The sequence below is a fragment of the Danio rerio genome, chromosome 3 (genome assembly GCF_049306965.1).
Source record: "Danio rerio strain Tuebingen ecotype United States chromosome 3, GRCz12tu, whole genome shotgun sequence".
Taxonomy (NCBI): domain Eukaryota; kingdom Metazoa; phylum Chordata; class Actinopteri; order Cypriniformes; family Danionidae; genus Danio; species Danio rerio.
This window is the reverse complement of record NC_133178.1, coordinates 38,545,105-38,563,279: the sequence shown is the minus strand read 5'-3', so window position 1 is coordinate 38,563,279 and position 18,175 is coordinate 38,545,105. Positions and strand designations below refer to the sequence as shown.

The 18,175-nt window shown below is 34.7% G+C and overlaps 1 protein-coding gene across 5 annotated transcripts; it reads right to left on the bottom strand.

The window, feature by feature from the left end:
• Positions 1 to 4,480: 4,480 nt before the first annotated feature.
• prpsap2 (phosphoribosyl pyrophosphate synthetase-associated protein 2) lies at positions 4,481 to 17,090 on the bottom strand. 5 transcript variants are annotated; one of them, NM_213496.1, is given in 11 exon segments: positions 4,481 to 5,710; positions 5,794 to 5,940; positions 6,023 to 6,093; positions 6,181 to 6,329; positions 9,814 to 9,869; positions 11,184 to 11,299; positions 11,399 to 11,571; positions 14,160 to 14,226; positions 14,585 to 14,637; positions 16,375 to 16,535; positions 17,033 to 17,085. In NM_213496.1, coding segments are annotated over 10 exon segments (1,074 nt in total). In that variant the 5' UTR covers positions 16,458 to 16,535; positions 17,033 to 17,085; the 3' UTR covers positions 4,481 to 5,551.
• Positions 17,091 to 18,175: the final 1,085 nt, after the last annotated feature.

Sequence of the window (18,175 nt, the reverse complement as noted above, 5' to 3'; positions counted from 1 at the left end):
GACTTTGTTTGGCTGAAGATTACAACTCTCAGACTCTACATTTGTAAACCAGCATTTATCAGATCGAAACAGACCTTCATCTGATCATCTGATTATGGCTGAACTTTACTCCCTTATTCAATATTATGATGTTTTACCATCATTGTTCTTTATTGGAGCAACTTCACACTGGGTTTAAACTAATCAGATCACAATATTCAGCATTTCACCACCATTTAATATCAAGCTAACTTGTTTACTCAGCAACCTGCTTCCTCTCTATTGCAGCAGACTATTGTGTTATAAGATTACAGTTCTGGGAAACTTTGCTGAGTGATTTACATTGAAGTTAGATTAGACATCTAAATAAGTTTGCCATAAGGTCTGTGTGAGTTTTATGCTGTCAGAAAAGGCAAATAAGCATGATATCAGCAGAAGCAAGCAAATTCAGAGAATTATTGTGACACTAATGACCCCACTAAAGGAGTTGTTTCAATAAGAAAAGCATCACACCCAACATAAGAACGCTTTTAATATTCATTATTATCAGATGTTCCATCCAGTTCAACGTGCATTACATATATAGCACAGTGATTATATGGTTACATCTTGTTTGGATGCTAACCACAAACTTTTTATTCGCCTATTTAGCTCGCCCAAATTGAAACCCAGTACATCAGCAACCTGTTGAACCACTGTTATTTGCAATAGTAATATGTGCACAATGATTTACTTGTTGATGCAGTGTTGTAATAGAAAAACAACAGAGCCAACTGTTGTGTCATGTGTGCTGTTTGAGTAATTGACTAATGCATTAAAAGGAGTGTTGAGTTTAATAAGAGAATTCATTCATTTTGTATTAGAAAAGTTGTCGTTATTGGCCCTTTATTGAGAAGCAAAGTCAGTAACGTCACACATTGGTATAAAATATATTTCTTTCTGAATCCTGAAGTAAATGTGCCATTCCAAACATTCTCCAGAACATAATTTATTTAAAAAAATGTTGAATTGAGAAGGGGAAACTTATAAAGAATTACATCAAATTGAAAAACTGAAAGACATGGTTTAGCATCTACAGTTAAAATGGATCAAAGAATAGTCAGAACAGCAAACATGCAACAAAATATCACCGTCAGACAAATCAAGATCATCTGAAATGACCTGTAAGTGCAGATATTAAGATGATGTCTGAGGAAATCATGCTATGGGGATGTTTCTCATACCGTGTCGTTGGTGCTATTTATTATTTCTGAGTTTCAGGGATCAGTGTAAATGCATCCAAATACGTGGAGATGAGGTTTTTCTATTCTGAAGAAGGAATGCCCCTGAAATTAGTGTTTCATCCAGACAATGACCACATTAAAACAAGTAATCGAGCAACAAGTTGGTTTCAGGTGAAATAGATTGAGGAACCGAAGTGGCCTGCTCAATCCCCTGACCTCAACCCAATTGAAAACTTGTGGTAGACATTAAAAGAGAAGTTTCTGAAGAAACATTCAAAGAAACTGCGGTGTAGTTGTTCTAAATGAACTGAAAGAAATTTTTGGCGACACTTTATAATAACTGCACACTATGAATCATTTATTAAGCATTAGCAGATCGTGAATTCATTATCGGTTAAGCATTAAATCTACATTAATAAACGTTAGTAAGCAGTTTATAACTGCAGATACAAATGCTGTATTCTTGACTTACAAGCACTTGTATAATGTGCTTAATGATTGAGCTTTGATACTTTAATGATTCTTTTTTTTATTACTAAATTAAGTATTGCATTATATACAAACCAGTTATTTAAGAATAGGCTGTGGTTTTTAAAGATCAATCAGAATGAGTAAGTAAATGATTATTAAACTACTCAAATCAACATTTATATATTATTATTCAGGCATATAATAGTAGTTAATTTGTTTATTAATACATGCTTTATGAACTCAACTTCATCCAGTTTTGTGACCTAATCTAAAGCTAGGACTATTTATGCTTTATAAATCTTGCTTTATAAAAATGACATTTAAATGCTCAGTTATATTCTAAACAAGAAAATAAAGAGAAAATAAATGACTATATTCATTTCTATTAATTTCAAGATACACAAACAAAACTGTATCAAATGAAAAATAAATCAATTGCAATTGATTCATATCAAATTGCAGTCTTAACTAAAATAAAAAATACTGTACAGTTTAAACATTGCTAAATAACATTGAAATGTTGCATCATGTTACATTGTTAAATTCTTGTATTGTCTAATCATCCAATTTTACAGTGATTTTATTTTAAGATAGGATTGCAAAGATGTATGGTTCATTTGATACTGAGCCTTTAATTGTCATACAGCAGTTACCAAAGCAATGGCTAAGGAACTAAATATTAGTGAGGTGATATAAACTGATATTACTGAAATAATGTCTATAGATTGAAAATGTTAAGATATTGATACTGCTGTTTTTTAACACTTTTTTTTAATATTGGCCACCTATAAATAAAAAAAATACACAAAAGTGGAACACACAAAAACAGGAAAATGCTTTAGAGCAATGTTTTTTGCTCGCTGAGAGTACTGTCAGGTCAACAAATGTTGCATCAACCCTTGCATTAAAGGGTATATATATATTTAAGTGTGGGCTGCAATATTTTTTAAGTACACATTAGAAATTCAGCGATGCAGGTTTGTGAACTTGGCTTCTAGGTGTGGCTAGGTTTGAATGAGCATTAGTCATGTACTAAATACAAAAAATAGAGAACACCAGTTTGCAGACCCTGCTGCTGCTAAAAACACTTCTGTAAACGAATCTCCAAGAAAAAAAGACATGCCAGACATTTTTTCTTACTTCCCTGTGAAACTAGTTTCAAGTTAATGTCTATCATACGTCTGAAACTTTGGAAAGCGGTACTTTCCATCACAGACGTCTTGTCACAATTATCTGCCTTAAGGTTGCTAGAATCATTATGCAAACAGAAGCGGTCTGTTTATCGTCTGACCCACTGAGGCTTTGCTTTGGTCATTTAATGCTGAGAATACATGTTTTTTCCCAGACCAATCCTGTCACACAGTGGCATAATTGATCTATTAGGGAGTTAAAACCAGTTAAAATCCATCCAGTTTCTAAAATTAAGCCTATATGACTTTGGTGTTTCTAGCATAACTCTGGAAATATTTGAACAGGGGATTTTGTAGAGTGCTGCCCTCTGTTGGCTAATTATTTTGAACTAAGCTCAACCAGCATCAGACAGATCCCAAGAAGCCAGCAAACAGTGTTCTCTGGTGATGGAAAGAGTACTGAAAAAATCTAACCCAAGTAAAAGTACCATTACTTGCCTAAAATGTAGAGCAAGTAGAGTAAATGTATCTGTTGTAAATATTACTCAAAGTATGAGTAAAAAGACCTTTCAAAAGTACTCAATAGTAGTATTACACTGTGAAAAGCTGACACATTTACTTGTGATTTTTGTATGTGTGTGTGTAACATTCTGTAGTGCAGTGGTACTCAAACTTTTTTCATCAAGTACCACCTCAGAAAAAAATTCTCTTTCCAAGTACCACCAAAATGAGCAGTATTGAAATTCAGTAGTGTAGTAGGCCCAGTAAAGCAGCTACAACTCTGCACAGTTAAAAAAATGTGGCAGATTACCTATAGAAATATAGGCTATATGTCATATATGGCATATTATATACATCATTTTTGATAAATTTTGAAATGTATTTAGCATGTACATGACATATTTCATTCCTCCACGTACCACTAGAAGGAAGCCCGCGTACCACTAGTGGTACACGTAGCACAGTTTGAGAACCACTGCTGTAGTGCATCTAGTTATTGCCCAGCAGGCACACTACATCTATGTTAGGTGACCAAAATTCAATGTCTAGTCAGCGTCTAAGGACAACGTTATTTTGACTTACAATAACATCATCAAATGGCATTGATATTTGGTTGATTTTAGGTTATTAGAAAGTGACCAAAATCCAACATCTTAAACCAACACCATATTGACGTCAAATACTGACATTTATTCGTCAGGTGTGGAAACCAAAAACCAGAAAAAAAGATTTTGGACAACTTCTTGGACACTTATAAATCGCCCATGTCTCGAGGTTGTTCATTATGATGCAATTTACTTTCTATGAGCGATTTGATTGAACAGGAACCACAGGACTGATTTTCTAATCCCCATAGACAAGAAATAAAGTAGTGGCAGCAGGTTGAAGGAAAGTACTGGAGTAAAAGTAGCGATACTGCACTATAAATGTACTCAAGGGAAAGTAAAAGTACACAGTTTTAAAACTACTAAGTAAATTACAATTCCTGAGACCAACTCCTCGATTACAGCAATTTGAGTATTTGTAATTTGTTACTTTCCACAACTGGTGTTCTCAGAGTCTAAAATGGACTAGCATAAATCAACAAACCCGAAACTCCAGATCTGACAACGCTGTCAGTCTAACCTGCCAACAAGAAAAAGGGCGGATCATTAATTAAACACTGCACACATGACATCAGTAAGTCTTTAACCTGTTTATTCATCGTCATCAAGTGCTGTGAATAAATACAAAAGCCTGACATATTAGTCACATAACAAAAACCCTGCATTTCATTTGAAAATGAGAAGTTCTCAGAGGCAAATTCTGGCCGCTATGACCAAACATTTATGAGGCAAACATTTCCACGGTCCCGTTACTGGCAAAACTTCAAACCTAAACTCTCGTGTCAAAGTGTTAGTAGAAGAATCGAGCAAGAAAAAACATTCAGTCAAGTGCATTAGGCTTTAGTTTCAATCTTAAGCACTATATTGAAATCTATGAACGTACCTTGCGTGTACAAAATAAATGTTAATTTAACATCAGCACTAACACGGACAGAACACAAATCAACTAGTGGCACCGAAAACGCACAATTCATGAGGCACTGACACTGATATGTCACAGCATAGAGTTCTGAATTGGAAACATTTTGGAGTTGTTGGCCACACAGTGGAGTTATCCGTTCTTTAAATATTAAAAAGAAAAATGAGAAAAGACAGAAGATCTACAGCTAAAAGAGCCGAAGATGTCCTTTTAGCATCCAGTGGTTCTCCCTTTAAATCGAAATCTTAAAAAGTGACAACATTTGAGATCACGAGGTGAAAAATTCCTGCACTTCAAGCCTGTTTTCACATTAGCACGCAAGACTGAAAGGGAAAGCAAATGACACGTCAACATTTATTCACCCTCTGAGTGCTTTCAAACCTTTATGAGTTTCTTTTATTTTCGTTGAACTCAAAAGAAGATACTTTGAAGATTGTTGAAAGCATCCATAGTAAAAAAAAAAATACAATAGTAGTCAATGGCCTCCAGTTTTTATCGTTATTTAGAAATATCTATGGAGGATGAGTAAATGATGACAGTATAATCATTTTCTGGTCAACAACCCTTTACACATCCTGGTTCTTCGAGCGTACTATTATTATTTCAAAATATTACACATAAAACAAGCGGTTTGGAGAGATGACAAACAGAGAAACGGTTAATGACACAAGCAATAGGGACAGAAAAAAACTCTTGACCTATGACTGACTGTACAAGAACCTGCTAATCATCCATACCTATATTACGAAACAGGTAAGACATGGATTCTCCATTGTGGATGCGGCGAATGGCTTCTGACAGGATCATGCTGATGTCCACTGTTTTGATCTTGGGACACTGGAGTTTTTGGATCTCATGTGGAATGGTGTTGGTGACAACCACCTGATTGTAGAGACACCAAAAAGTCAGTCAGTATTCATAAACAACAACAGGCATCGTTCTGAAAGGACGATGCTAAAGCTGACCTCGTCTATAGCCGACTCCTCTATTAGTCGAGGAGCATCTGAGGAGAGGATCCCATGAGTGGCCATCACGAAGATCTTGTAGGCGCCTCTTTCTTTCAGAGTTTCGGCGGCTGCTAGGAAACTGTCAACATCATCAATGATGTCATCCTTTAGATGAAAACAAGACGTATTAGAAGAAGGGTACATTTAAAATAGCACAATGAAGACATTCAAATCATCCAGAACTAACCACTATGATGGCAATTCGTCCTCCTACATCTCCAACTACAGTTATCGGTGGTTTTTCTTTGGGAATCAGCACTACACAAGAGAAAAAGGCAATAAGAAATGGAGATTAAGAAGTCAAATGAAACAACTGAGTGAGTTTGTACGAGGTGAGATTCTCACATGGTATTTCTAGGCTTGGATGGATGGCGCCAATGTTTTTGACAGTAGGTGGTGAATGGCGTCCATCAACCAGGTCTGATTCTGCATCCTGTGCTTCACCGTGAATCACAGCAATGCCCAGACGCAATCTTTCAGCAAATGACTGGGCCCTGTAAACACACAGACAATTGTGTTGTTTTTGTTGTGTTGCGCCATGAGCTCCGGTCCCCTGGTTAACAACCAGTTTTCTATAAAAAAATTCATATTGGAAACTCAAATAAAAACAGCAAGAATTAATTTACAATTTATACATCTGATTTTGTTTTTGTTAATCTTATATAGACAAATGTAAAAAAAAAAAAAAAAAAAATTATATATATATATATATATATATATATATATATATATATATATATATATATATATATATTTATATGCTTACTGATACCGGTCAACCCTCCCATTTTCCCTGGGATTCTCCCTTATTTTGCAATTCTATCCTTCCATCATCCCTTAAAGGTATTTTCCTGTAATTCTCCTGTTTTTTTAATCTTTCTATAAAGGATGGCAATAATAAACATTAACGAGCCGATCCTACATATAGGCAACTCATACTGCCGAACCACCAGGGGACACCCCTTGCTCTTAAATATGAGTCTTTTCTGTGCTTTCATTTTATTTAGGCATGATAACACTTTGAAATAAATTTATAAATGAAGGGATTCCCTTCATTTCCATTACAGGTGCCGTTGCCCCTCATATACAATCCTTAAAACAGACTATCAGATGATAAATAGATGCTGTTTCCCAAACAGATTCTGTACACTCAATTTGAAGCGGAGAGAAAGTGGACACCCTGGGTATTTAATGCATGTTTGAATAGACATATACACATAATAATAATAATAACAACAACAACAACAACAACAACAACAACAACAACATCTAAACATGTCGATCTTGAGGGGGGGTAATTTTGTCTTAAATAAGCATACAAAGTTAGGAAAGAAATTGAATGCTTTCATTATAGATCTGTGCATTTGTGAAGTGACTCCTCTGTTATTTAATATGGTCAAAAGAAAAATCTAAATCCCTTATTTTCACATCCCAATGTTGACAGGCATGCTGACAAACTACACTCCTGAAATGAAAGCATTTGCACACACTGAAAGTCCTGACATGTTTTTGACAAAGAGCACATTTATTTTTCATGTAGGCTTAGCGCTGGACAATAATAATAGTATAATAACAATAACTGTACAAATATAATTTTTCCTCAATAAAGTGTTTCTTTGTTCGATAAGTGTTAAGATATAAGGTCTATCTAGATGTGTATTAAATGCTTAAGAAAGTAATAGAAATAATTACAGTAATTGTTAATAAGCTATGGATTAGCATTTTTCATTTGCATGTATTCAGGCTATAGTTTAGCATATATAAAAATCAGAAAAAACAAAGTTACGTTTCAGCATAATAATGAGGTACAAAATGTGTAGTTTATCGTGTATGTTGTTTTTTTTTTTTTTAATTTATTTTCATAAAAGATTAGAAGTTTTACCTTTATTAGGATAGGACAGCATATTGACAGAAAGAGAAGTTGAAGGGGGTGAGATTGCGAAACGCTCAAACTCGGGACACCCACAGCACAGTTGTGGTATATGTCAGCAAACTAGCTATGTTTCCATCCAGCTATTTTAGACGCATTTTGGAGATGAGGCGCATTAAAAAAAAATCAGTTGATGGAAACGCGTAGATGCGCATACATTTTGAAAATGTGCATTAAAACATAAGCGCATAACTGAGTAGGATAAACTTTTTATTCAATAAGAAAAAAAATGTGCATGAACTGCAATGAAAACACTTTACCGAACATATTCCAGTAAGCGCAATAAAAAGGTCATGGGATTTTGTTATAAAAGATCATGTGATGATAAAAATGTGTCTGAATGGACAAACCAGTAGCGTAAGCACATTGTAAAACATCTGAAATGTTGTTTTAGGTCATTATAAAAAAACCTTAACAGTTTGTGTATTAGTGTTATTATATTATTAATTACCTCCTTCATGCCTTCAAACCACCACCACACGTTCAATGCATGATAGCATTTGTCCGATAAGGCACAAGTAATTAATTAAAGTAAAGATTGACGCAGCTTCTCCTACCGCAGAAAATTCAGTTTTTACTTTTAATATTAAGGCGCCAGTTAATCAGGAAGTGGCAATTTTGTTCTCTTTGGCTCATTGGATGGAAACGCTGCTTTGTTTGCACATCTTTTATGCAATATTCCAGTTTTGTGCATAAATTTAATTAGCATCTTTGAAAAAAAAACGTAGTTAGCGACAACTGGGCTATCAGCGTCCACAGGCAATGTTTAATTTTAATTATAAACAGATTATTTCAATACAATTTCTACAGATGTTTTTGTTTTACGGAACATAAATGTTCATCTAAACCGGTTTCAATACAAGTTTTATTAATATCAATATAAACATTGTAACTCGGATATGAAAAATATTCATCAGGTTGATGCATTTTCATGTTCTGACAATAAAAGAGTAGTCTAAATCAAAAGTTACCTGTCTGCTTTCTACATTGTTTACACAGGAGCATCTGTCTTTAAACTCGAAAGAAATACAGATTTGAGATTGAATGTTATAAGCATAACTATTAACTGATCTGAAAAAATTGTTCAAGGTATTTTTTGTAAAGATCACTCCTATTAAAAAAAACCCTAAAAACCTAAAGGGCCTGAGCAGCTGTATAATGTTAGTGAAAATACAGATGCAGCCCACACAGCTGAGAAATGGAGATCAATATATGAAATTCTACAGAGTGGTTTCCTCTTACTACCAAAAAAAAGAAAACAGATAAAAACAGACACGTGTGGGAAAATCAACAGTTAAATTAAGCTCTGCAATTTGACACTACAATCCACTCCACTTTATTTACTCAGCGATATATATAATATGGCTTTAATTAAAGGGACTTTACAAAATTAAAAGTGAAAAAAAACAGTGTCAGTTTTGTTTTCAACATATAAAGCAGCTCTTCACTCTACACTTTTACTAATGAATGTCTGATTTAAACTGACTACACATAAAAAATGAGCCAAAGAAACATTTCAATGTCAAAACATCCAGCCATGCACATTTTTTCAGCATGTTTACTTTGGTTTTCTCTTTCAAACGTTAAAAAACTCTAAACAAATGTTTTTGATCACTTTTTCCTTTCAAAATGGTCACACCAGTTCATTCATTGATTCTATTTAAAATAAATCAGGGCCTTAAAAGTCAACAATCTAAAGATGTACAATCTTAGTGTTTACAGACAAAACAGTGTTTGCAGATTTATAGTGTCACATGTTCCTATAAAACAGGCTCTAATAGTCTGCTGTGCTGAAAACATAGTCTACCACCACATGGAATCCAAAAACATTTACTTTCAAAATTAGATGAAGTTTTGTACATTGGGATGCATGAATCTTAAAAACTATTTAATATATCAATACAAAATTGACACTGGATGTATCTGAAAGCCAAAACCATCATCTCTCCATGCTTCAACCTCACGATTGCACAACTTTTACAACTATTGTTTTAGCCATCATGACTGAACAACTTGCATGACAATACAGAGGTAAGACAGGACTTTACCTTTTGGCTGATGCTGGAGATTTGGCCACAATTACAGCATTTCTGTAATCAGGAATCTGAATGCAGAAAAAAATAGCAAAAATAAATATGGTCATAGTTTAAAAAATATAAAAGTAGAGGTAGACATTTACAGCTAAGGTAAAAATAGCTGTATACTATGTAAAAAAACTGCAAAAATTCTAGTTTATCTAGATTTACTGCATTTATTAGGTATGAATTTTGGAAAATGGTAATATTTGTATTATTCTATAAACGTTAGGTATATCCACTAAACTACATCTAAAATATTTTAAGCATGTTTGGATTCTTTACTTTTGGGTTGGGCTGAATAACCAGTGTTTTCACTAGAGGTGATGATAAAAACAAAACAAAAAAAAAAAACATTCAAGGTTATTCCACCAAATATGGATTTCTTACGCTCTGAAATTAAAGCACTGGTATGGTGTCGTACAAAAATCTCTATAAACATGTCTGAAAACATCTTTATTATTTATTTAGATTTTTTTTTTAAATCTGTAGTTTCAGTTTTATTTAAACTACATGTTTAAGTGGTCTCTTAATTCATTTTAGTACACACACAGTTGCACACACACAGTTGCGCACACACACACACACACACACACTTAATTCTAGCCGAAGACATAAGACCTTCCCTCTGACTTAAGGCTGGTTTATACTTTTGCGTCTAGCGATCTCCAGAATGCATGGCGCATGCCTTGCGCATAGTAATGAATTTAAACTTCTGCATGCTGTTTGTGCTGCTCTGCAATAACACTTCTGAAACACTAGCTGGCTAGTGGTTAAGTTATTACCCTCTGTATTAATTTCTTCGGGGGTGTTTTGTTTTTTCTGAAATGCTACCTTAATGTACAAGTAGCTAAAACTCACTCGTTCTGAAGCAAGAACCTGTAAAAGTCCTTAAATCAGATTATAAGACTTCAGAGGTTCAATCGGAAGATTATCAAGCTACGAGAAGACTTTTGTGCACATTAAACAAAAATAACTTCTTTATTCAACATTTTCTTCTCCTCTTTCTCAGTACACATTTATTTATTTTTTTGCTATTTTTATGGACTTCGAACGTCTCAAGACCCTTTTTGTCAATAGAGGATGAGAGAGCTCTCAGACTTTAAAAAATATCTTAATGTGTATGGAACATAATGAGGGTGAGTAATTAATAGCATCACTTTCATAGCATCAGACGAGTCCAGTTTCTATTCTGCATTTTATTTTTGAGCAGCATAGGTGACATATTGCTAAAGTGAAACTAGACTGACCTATTATTAAACCTGAATGCCCAGACAGCACAAACAGGAAGAGCAACTACAAAATCAACAGGAATTGCAAATAAGCTCCACACAAGGACCTACTTCTTCCTGGATGTACTGCAGCAGGAATGGAGAGGCCCGGAGATTATCCACTGGAATGTTGAAGAAACCCTGGATTTCCTTTTGATGCAAATCCATAGTAATGAGATGAGTCAGACCTGATTGATGCCACAATGGACACAGCAAATGAGTTGAAGGACTGGATTTGCACAAAACACAAATGAGAGGACAATTTAGTGATGGACGGACTCATTTACCAGCTTTACACATCATTGAGGCCAACAGTTTGGAGACGATGGAGCCTCTCTTCCTCATTTTGCACTGTTTGCTGTAGGGGAAATAGGGGATGACGCCGATGATGTTTCGAGCGCAGGACGTCCTGCAGGCGTACACCATAATGAGCAGCTCCATGATGGTGGTGTTAACATCCCTGCAGATGGGGAAGAAGAAAGATTACAAGAACTGGGGTTGGAGAAACAGAATTTGCATTCACATACATTTGAGTGACATTTGATGTCTCTACAAAGCTAATTTGGTGTACTGAACGATTGTTTACATTTCATGTTAATACGTGTGCAACATAATAACATTTTAAGAAACTTGAACATTTCTGCATAAGTTTGCACCAAAAAAGCCTATGCAAATGATCACGCTTAAAAACCAAAAGTTAAACTTCTTATTGGTCAAACCAGCTCCAGAGGATGGGAACAAAATTATTCTTATAAAAGCTTGTGCCTAAGGCCACTGCCCGAGGAAGGACCACAGAAAAAGACTTGAACTCAGAGGACTCAGAGCAGGCAGGGACCCAGACAAAATGAGTCAATCTCACAGCTCAGACATTCCCATCTCTGATACTTTCCTTTCTTTTCTGTCGAGTCTAGTTTAAATTTAGCGTGCCTTAAAACCAGTAGTCAAACACAAATAGCCATTTTGCCGATAAATAAATCTTAATTCTCTTTGAGATAATTTGCTACAGCGGTCAAGTAAACCAGGGCTTCAGTAGAGGAAAAAAACAGAAATTGATTGTGAATTGTTGATTATAGTTTTACAGTTAAAGCTCCCATGTAGTATTTTTTCTCTATTCGACTTTTATGTTAAAACCAATAAATGGCAGTATTTTAGGTAAAATATAAATGTTTTTTAAGGATGCTATTATTGATTTAGAACATTCTATTACTTGATACAACACAATTCCACTGTAAAATCGTATTTGACATTTGTTTGTGCTTTAATTTCACATTAACAAATAATAACTTGACTTCTAGTTGATCATTTGGTATCAGAAGTGGCTTATATGAAAGGCAAATGCCTCTAGATTACGCTTATTTTACCAAAATGAAATATGATCAAGCCTTGATTTTTAATTATTTAATTGGGACAGTAAGGTCTGACTTTGGTTAGACAAAAGTCTCGTCACTTAACAGAAATAATGTGCGGTATAGAATATAAAGTCATGGTGCAGTGAAAAAAGAATGAATATAGTGTATGACTCCCATGAGCTTGAAGGACTGCATCCATACATCTCTGCAATGACTCAAATAACTTATTAATAAAGTCATCTGGAATGGCAGAGAAAGCGTTCTTGCAGGACTCATCAAGATTATTTGGATTCATCTTCACTGCCTCCTCAATCTTACCCCAGACATGCTCAATAATGTTTATTTCTGGTGACTGGGCTGGCCAATCCTAGAGCACCTTGAACTTTTTTGCTTTCAGGAACTTTGATGTTGAGGCTGATGAATGAGAAGGAGTGATATACTGCTGGAGAATTTTCCCACTCCTATGGTTTGTAATGTAATGGGCAGCACAAATGTCTCGATACCTCAGGCTGTTGATGTTGCCATCCACTCTGCAGATCTCTTGCACGCCCCATACTGAATGTAACCGCAAACCATGATTTTTTACTTCACCAAACTTGACTGATTTTTGTGAGAATCGTGGGTCTATGTGGATTCCAACAGGTCTTCTGCAGTATTTGTGATGATTGGGATGCAGTTCAACAGATGATTCATCAGAAAAATCTACTTTCTGCCACTTTTACAAATGATCAACTAGAAGTCAAGTTATTATTTGTAGCTCTTACAGCTGGAATCGATGACAATAATTTTATCAAGTAGTGTATTTAGAGCCCTTTTAACATTTTTAGAGGACACAGGATTGGGTCATAGCATTTAGTTGGTTAAAGTAAGGATTTTGGTGATTCTGTCCATTTCGGAGATTGAGGATCTCAGTACAAAGGTGGAGGAGCTGAACACGCAGTGCCAGCTTGGCCTAGGAACTGATGCTCTGAGGTGGATGGGTCACTTTCCAGTATTTTGTTCTTCCCCAAGCTACACAGACATTACAAATCCATCACACAAGTGCATAAAAAGTACAGCAGGTGGCAGTAATACTTCTAAGGAGTAAATGGCCAGTAAACAAAAAAGACAAGAGACAGACAGATATTACATAATAATAACAGCTTCATACATCAGTTAGAGACATTAAAGCTAATGATCCATTTTATGACACAGAACTTCTCATGACAAAAGACAATTTTTTGCATTCCAATCTGTACTTTTCCTCACAACATCCCAGACTTACTTTTTTTGAGCAAAAATCTTTAAGTAAATCTTTCTCTTTGAGTCCTTATGTGGTAAGACTCATCTATTCTATATTCAGTGACAAGAATAAAAAAAGACAAGAATTAATTAGTCATTTAGGGCTTCACTCCGATTGTTAACAGTGTGTATTAACTGTGCAAATCATCAAATAATTCTTTATCTAAATAAACATATCTGACAAGATTTTGGCATGTAAACTAGATACATTGAATGCGTCACCTATAGAAATCAACATGAAAGTTTACATGATAGACATTATTTTTTGTATAATTTTGTTTTCTGCACTAAACGCTTGATGCTCATTTGTGTTCTTCTAAAATCAGTAAATCATATGTATCAGCAGCGAGGAACAAGGTAGTGTAAATGATGAAATACATCTCATATTTATGTGAAATATGCCTTCAAGGCTTCTTACTTGGACACGGTCTGGATGATGAAAACATCTTTGCCGCGCACAGACTCTTCAATCTGAACCCTTGTTTCTGTGGGAAAAGAAATGTTACTTGAATTTTTTTTTTTCTTGCTTGGTTCAAGATAAATATTGAACTTCACACAAACAGACTGCCTATTTAAGTTTGCATAGGGATTTGACTGTACAGGCAGAGTTTCATCAGCGTCTGCATGTGCATGTGGGAGTGCAAGCATATCTCTCTCTTTTTTCCACAACACGCAAGCTTGACCCAAAACAAAGACTGTCAGTTTAATTGGGCAAAAGAAGCTCATGGCCCAGCTCTGTTTTGTCTGCTCTCTCTACAATGGCATGCAAAGAATGAACAGCCACTACAGCAGCAAAGATGGGAGACATTTGATAGAAAGTTGAGGTGAAAAAAAGACCATCACCTCTGTTCGCCTCCTGATAGACCTGCACCTTCCCAAGCTCCACCCCCAATCGCCTGTGCAGGAACAAATGTTCAGGAAAATTGATGAAATATAACAGCTTAAACATTAAACCCAAAGCTTTCACCGAAAACATTAGTATTTTGACATTATGGTTGTTCAGGTTAGCAAATCTAAATATGATAGGTCTATAACAATGCTAATTCTACATGTACACTACCAGTCAAAAGTTTGGGGTGAGTAGGATTTTTAAATGTTTTATAATACGCTTATCCTGCTCACCAAATTGTAAAATAGTGAACATTTTATTTCACTGTAAAATAACTGTTCAAAAGTAGTTTATCATTTAATTTAATCATTTATTCCAGTGATTTTAATAATGAATTTTCTGCATCATTACATCAGTCTTCAGTCACATGATCCTTTAGAAATCACTCTAATATTAAATATTATTATTGTGTTATTATTATTGTTGTTGTTAAGAGTAATAAAAACAAGAATGACAGAAGCAGTACTTTCATTTGAAACTACAGTGAAAATTATATTTAAATACTACATAGAAAGCAGTCATTAAAATGTTAATATTTAACACTTTAACAATTGTTTTTCTTTTTACATTTATTAAATGCCTTGATAAACCTTGATAAACAGAATCATTTTATTTAAAAGAAAATAAAAACCCGGAAAAAAAATTAACCCCAAAATTTTGACCGGAAGTGTATACATTTATTTTTTGCTATTTAAAAGAATTTAAAAGCACTGTGTTGGTTTTTAGGATTGCAGAAACTAAAGCAATTTCATGACAATGCAGCAAAATAAAAGTTTGGTCTAACTTGAAGAGGTTGAGACGGAAATATGCTATAGTTTTATAATAAATATATACGAACAAAGTAAGTGTTATATAATATTAATAAAAACAAAATAGCTATTTAAAGTAAAAGAGCGTTGGCGCAATAGCCTAGCGGTCAGCGCGTCGACATAAGGTGCTGTAGCACTTGAGGGCGTCCCGAGTTCGAATCCCGGCTTGAGGACATTTCCAGTCCCTAACCCCACTCTCTCTCCCACTTCGCTTTCTTTCTGAAATAATGTCCTATCCACTTAATCCACTTAGTAAAGGCAAAAAGGCCAAAAATAAATCTACAAAAAAAAAAAAAAAAATGCTAATAAATGTTAGTTTGAATACCATTTAAAAAAAAAAAGTAATGAGCAACCAAAAAAAAAAAAGTAGCTGTTAACATAATTTATATATATATATATATATATATATATATATATATATATATATATATATATATATATATATATATATATATATATTGTTAACTGCTTCTTTTTTTTTAAATGTAACGATGAAAATGATTGTTCTAATCCTACAATTCCTATTTCATGGTAAGATTTATTTCCTTTATTAGTCTGTTTGTTTTACTTATGAATTTACAAACTATCAATAATTTTATTTAGATATTAATTTATATTAATCACTGTTATCATTAATTCACCAATTTACTCAATTTCCCACACCTTACTGAAATTTACCATGGTTTCAATACAACCATTAATAATAAAAACATTTTATTAAATACATAATAACCATGAATTTAAGGCATACTGTTTACTGTTTGTATAACCAGTCAAATACCATGGTTATCCCGTGTTTGATGTAGCAAAACGTGAAAGATGAATTTGTGGTTACCATGGTCTTTTGGTTTCAATTGTAGTAAAACCATGGTTAACTTTCTTAAGGGCCGGACCCCGAAGCCCAGTGTGAAGAGCTCTGCTGTTGGTGGACTCACTCTGCGATCCTCCGGGCCAGCTCTCTGCTGGAGGGGTTGGAGTTGGCCGTGAAGATGACCAGGCCTCCTTTAGGAGCACTCATGTCCAGTGTTTGCTTTAGGTCGACCTCTTGGGACTCAGGCAGTGGCTCCCTGGGCACCCAGGCACTGCTGAGCCCTTCCTAACAACAGGACCACAGGCACACTGTTAGTTTAACAGCAGACTTTCCTGCAAGACATGGGGAAGATGGCATGTTTACAAACACATACACACATATATGAGGAAAAATGTGAGACGACTAGCTAACCACAAACACATTATATCTAATGTTACAGCATTACAGACTCTTCTGCGACTGCGCGACAGTGAATCACGATTCGTGACTAGTCAACCTGTCTGGCGTGTTTGATGATGACAATACTGCATGACTGAAAAACTCGACATCCACAACACAACGAGCACTCAGAGAATACATAACGGAGTCACATTAATAACAAGAACTTGTTAAAAATGAAGTAATCAAGCTAAATAGTTTGGTAAGTTTAGACATTATATTAGCAATGCTGCTAAGATATGAGATGTTGCTAGGGATTGATATCATTGATATATTCAGAACTATACACAGAGCGTAATACAGTAGAGCTGATTTAATGAAGTAAAAATATAGCCAAATCTCACCAGTTTTAATCTTTAAATCGATCCCTTCGCTTGGTTACTGTATCACATGCAACAATGTGAACTTTGCTACCCACAAGAAACACTTAAGATGGCTGCTCGATGGAAGAGCTTTCAAAATAAAAGACCTTACAAAACATTGCAAAGGTAGTCGACACACAAACACAAAACGTTTACAGACAAAATAGGCATACACATTTTTGTTTTATCTTATATCTGTTTTCACACTTATTAATTTAAATTAGGAATTTCCTTGTATTTTCATAGTAAGAGATTTTTTTGTACTAAAAATACTGTAACTATAAACTCAATATAAATTGATATAGCTGGACAAGACAAATAGCAGTGTCTGATAAGATAGATAGACAGACAGCAAGCCAGACAGGGAGGGAGGGACAGACAGACAGACAGACATATGTAGATGTAAGACCAAAGTCTTTTAAAATGTAATATCTATGTATTTTTACCCAAAAGTGAGCATTTACTCATCCTTCACTCACACTCAAGTGGTTCCAAACCAGTATGATTTTCTTTTTTTTCTGTTGAACACTATAAAGAAAATATTATAAAGAATGTTAGAAACCGGTGTCTAATTTGACATCCATAGTAGAATAAAAACTATGAATGCCAGTTGTTACCGGTCTCTAAGATTTTTCAAAATGATGTATTTTGTCAGACAGAAGAAACAGATTTAAGGAGGTTTGTGACAAATGGATCATGATTAAATGAAGACTCATTTTTGGGGGTGAACTTTAAACTACATCTTTCTGTAGCATTCAAAATTTCTTTAACAAGTGTTGTGAAATCTGTCAGCTCAAAGTGGACAATGAGGATCTGCCACATGGTTAGTTTGCTTTTTTTATCATGCCACATGATGAAAGCCAGACAACCCCTGATGCTTTTCACACAGAAGTGCAACTCTGTACCTCCATCTAGTGGTTAATAAAAAATTTCCATTTTCCACTTGGTTCCTAAAGTTGAACTGACACATCACATAAGGAGAATAAGGGGAAATGAAATTAACATCCTGAAAAGGCAACACAGTCAGCAGACATTTAACCCCAAAAATATTTGCAAAACAAAGAGCGAGGACATACGAACGTCATCGTTAGCCACAAAAAGAGAAATGAAACTTCTTTAGTAATA

Excerpts from the sequence above, each read along its gene's own strand:
- prpsap2 (XM_005164119.4), bottom strand. The coding sequence starts at position 16,457 with ATGAGTGCTCCTAAAGGAGGCCTGGTCATCTTCACGGCCAACTCCAAC. Across the intron at positions 5,941-6,022 it reads GACGAATTGCCATCATAGTG|GATGACATCATTGATGATGT; the intron begins GTTAGTTCTGGA and ends TTTCATCTAAAG. Across the intron at positions 5,711-5,793 it reads AGGAGTCGGCTATAGACGAG|GTGGTTGTCACCAACACCAT; the intron begins GTCAGCTTTAGC and ends CTCTACAATCAG.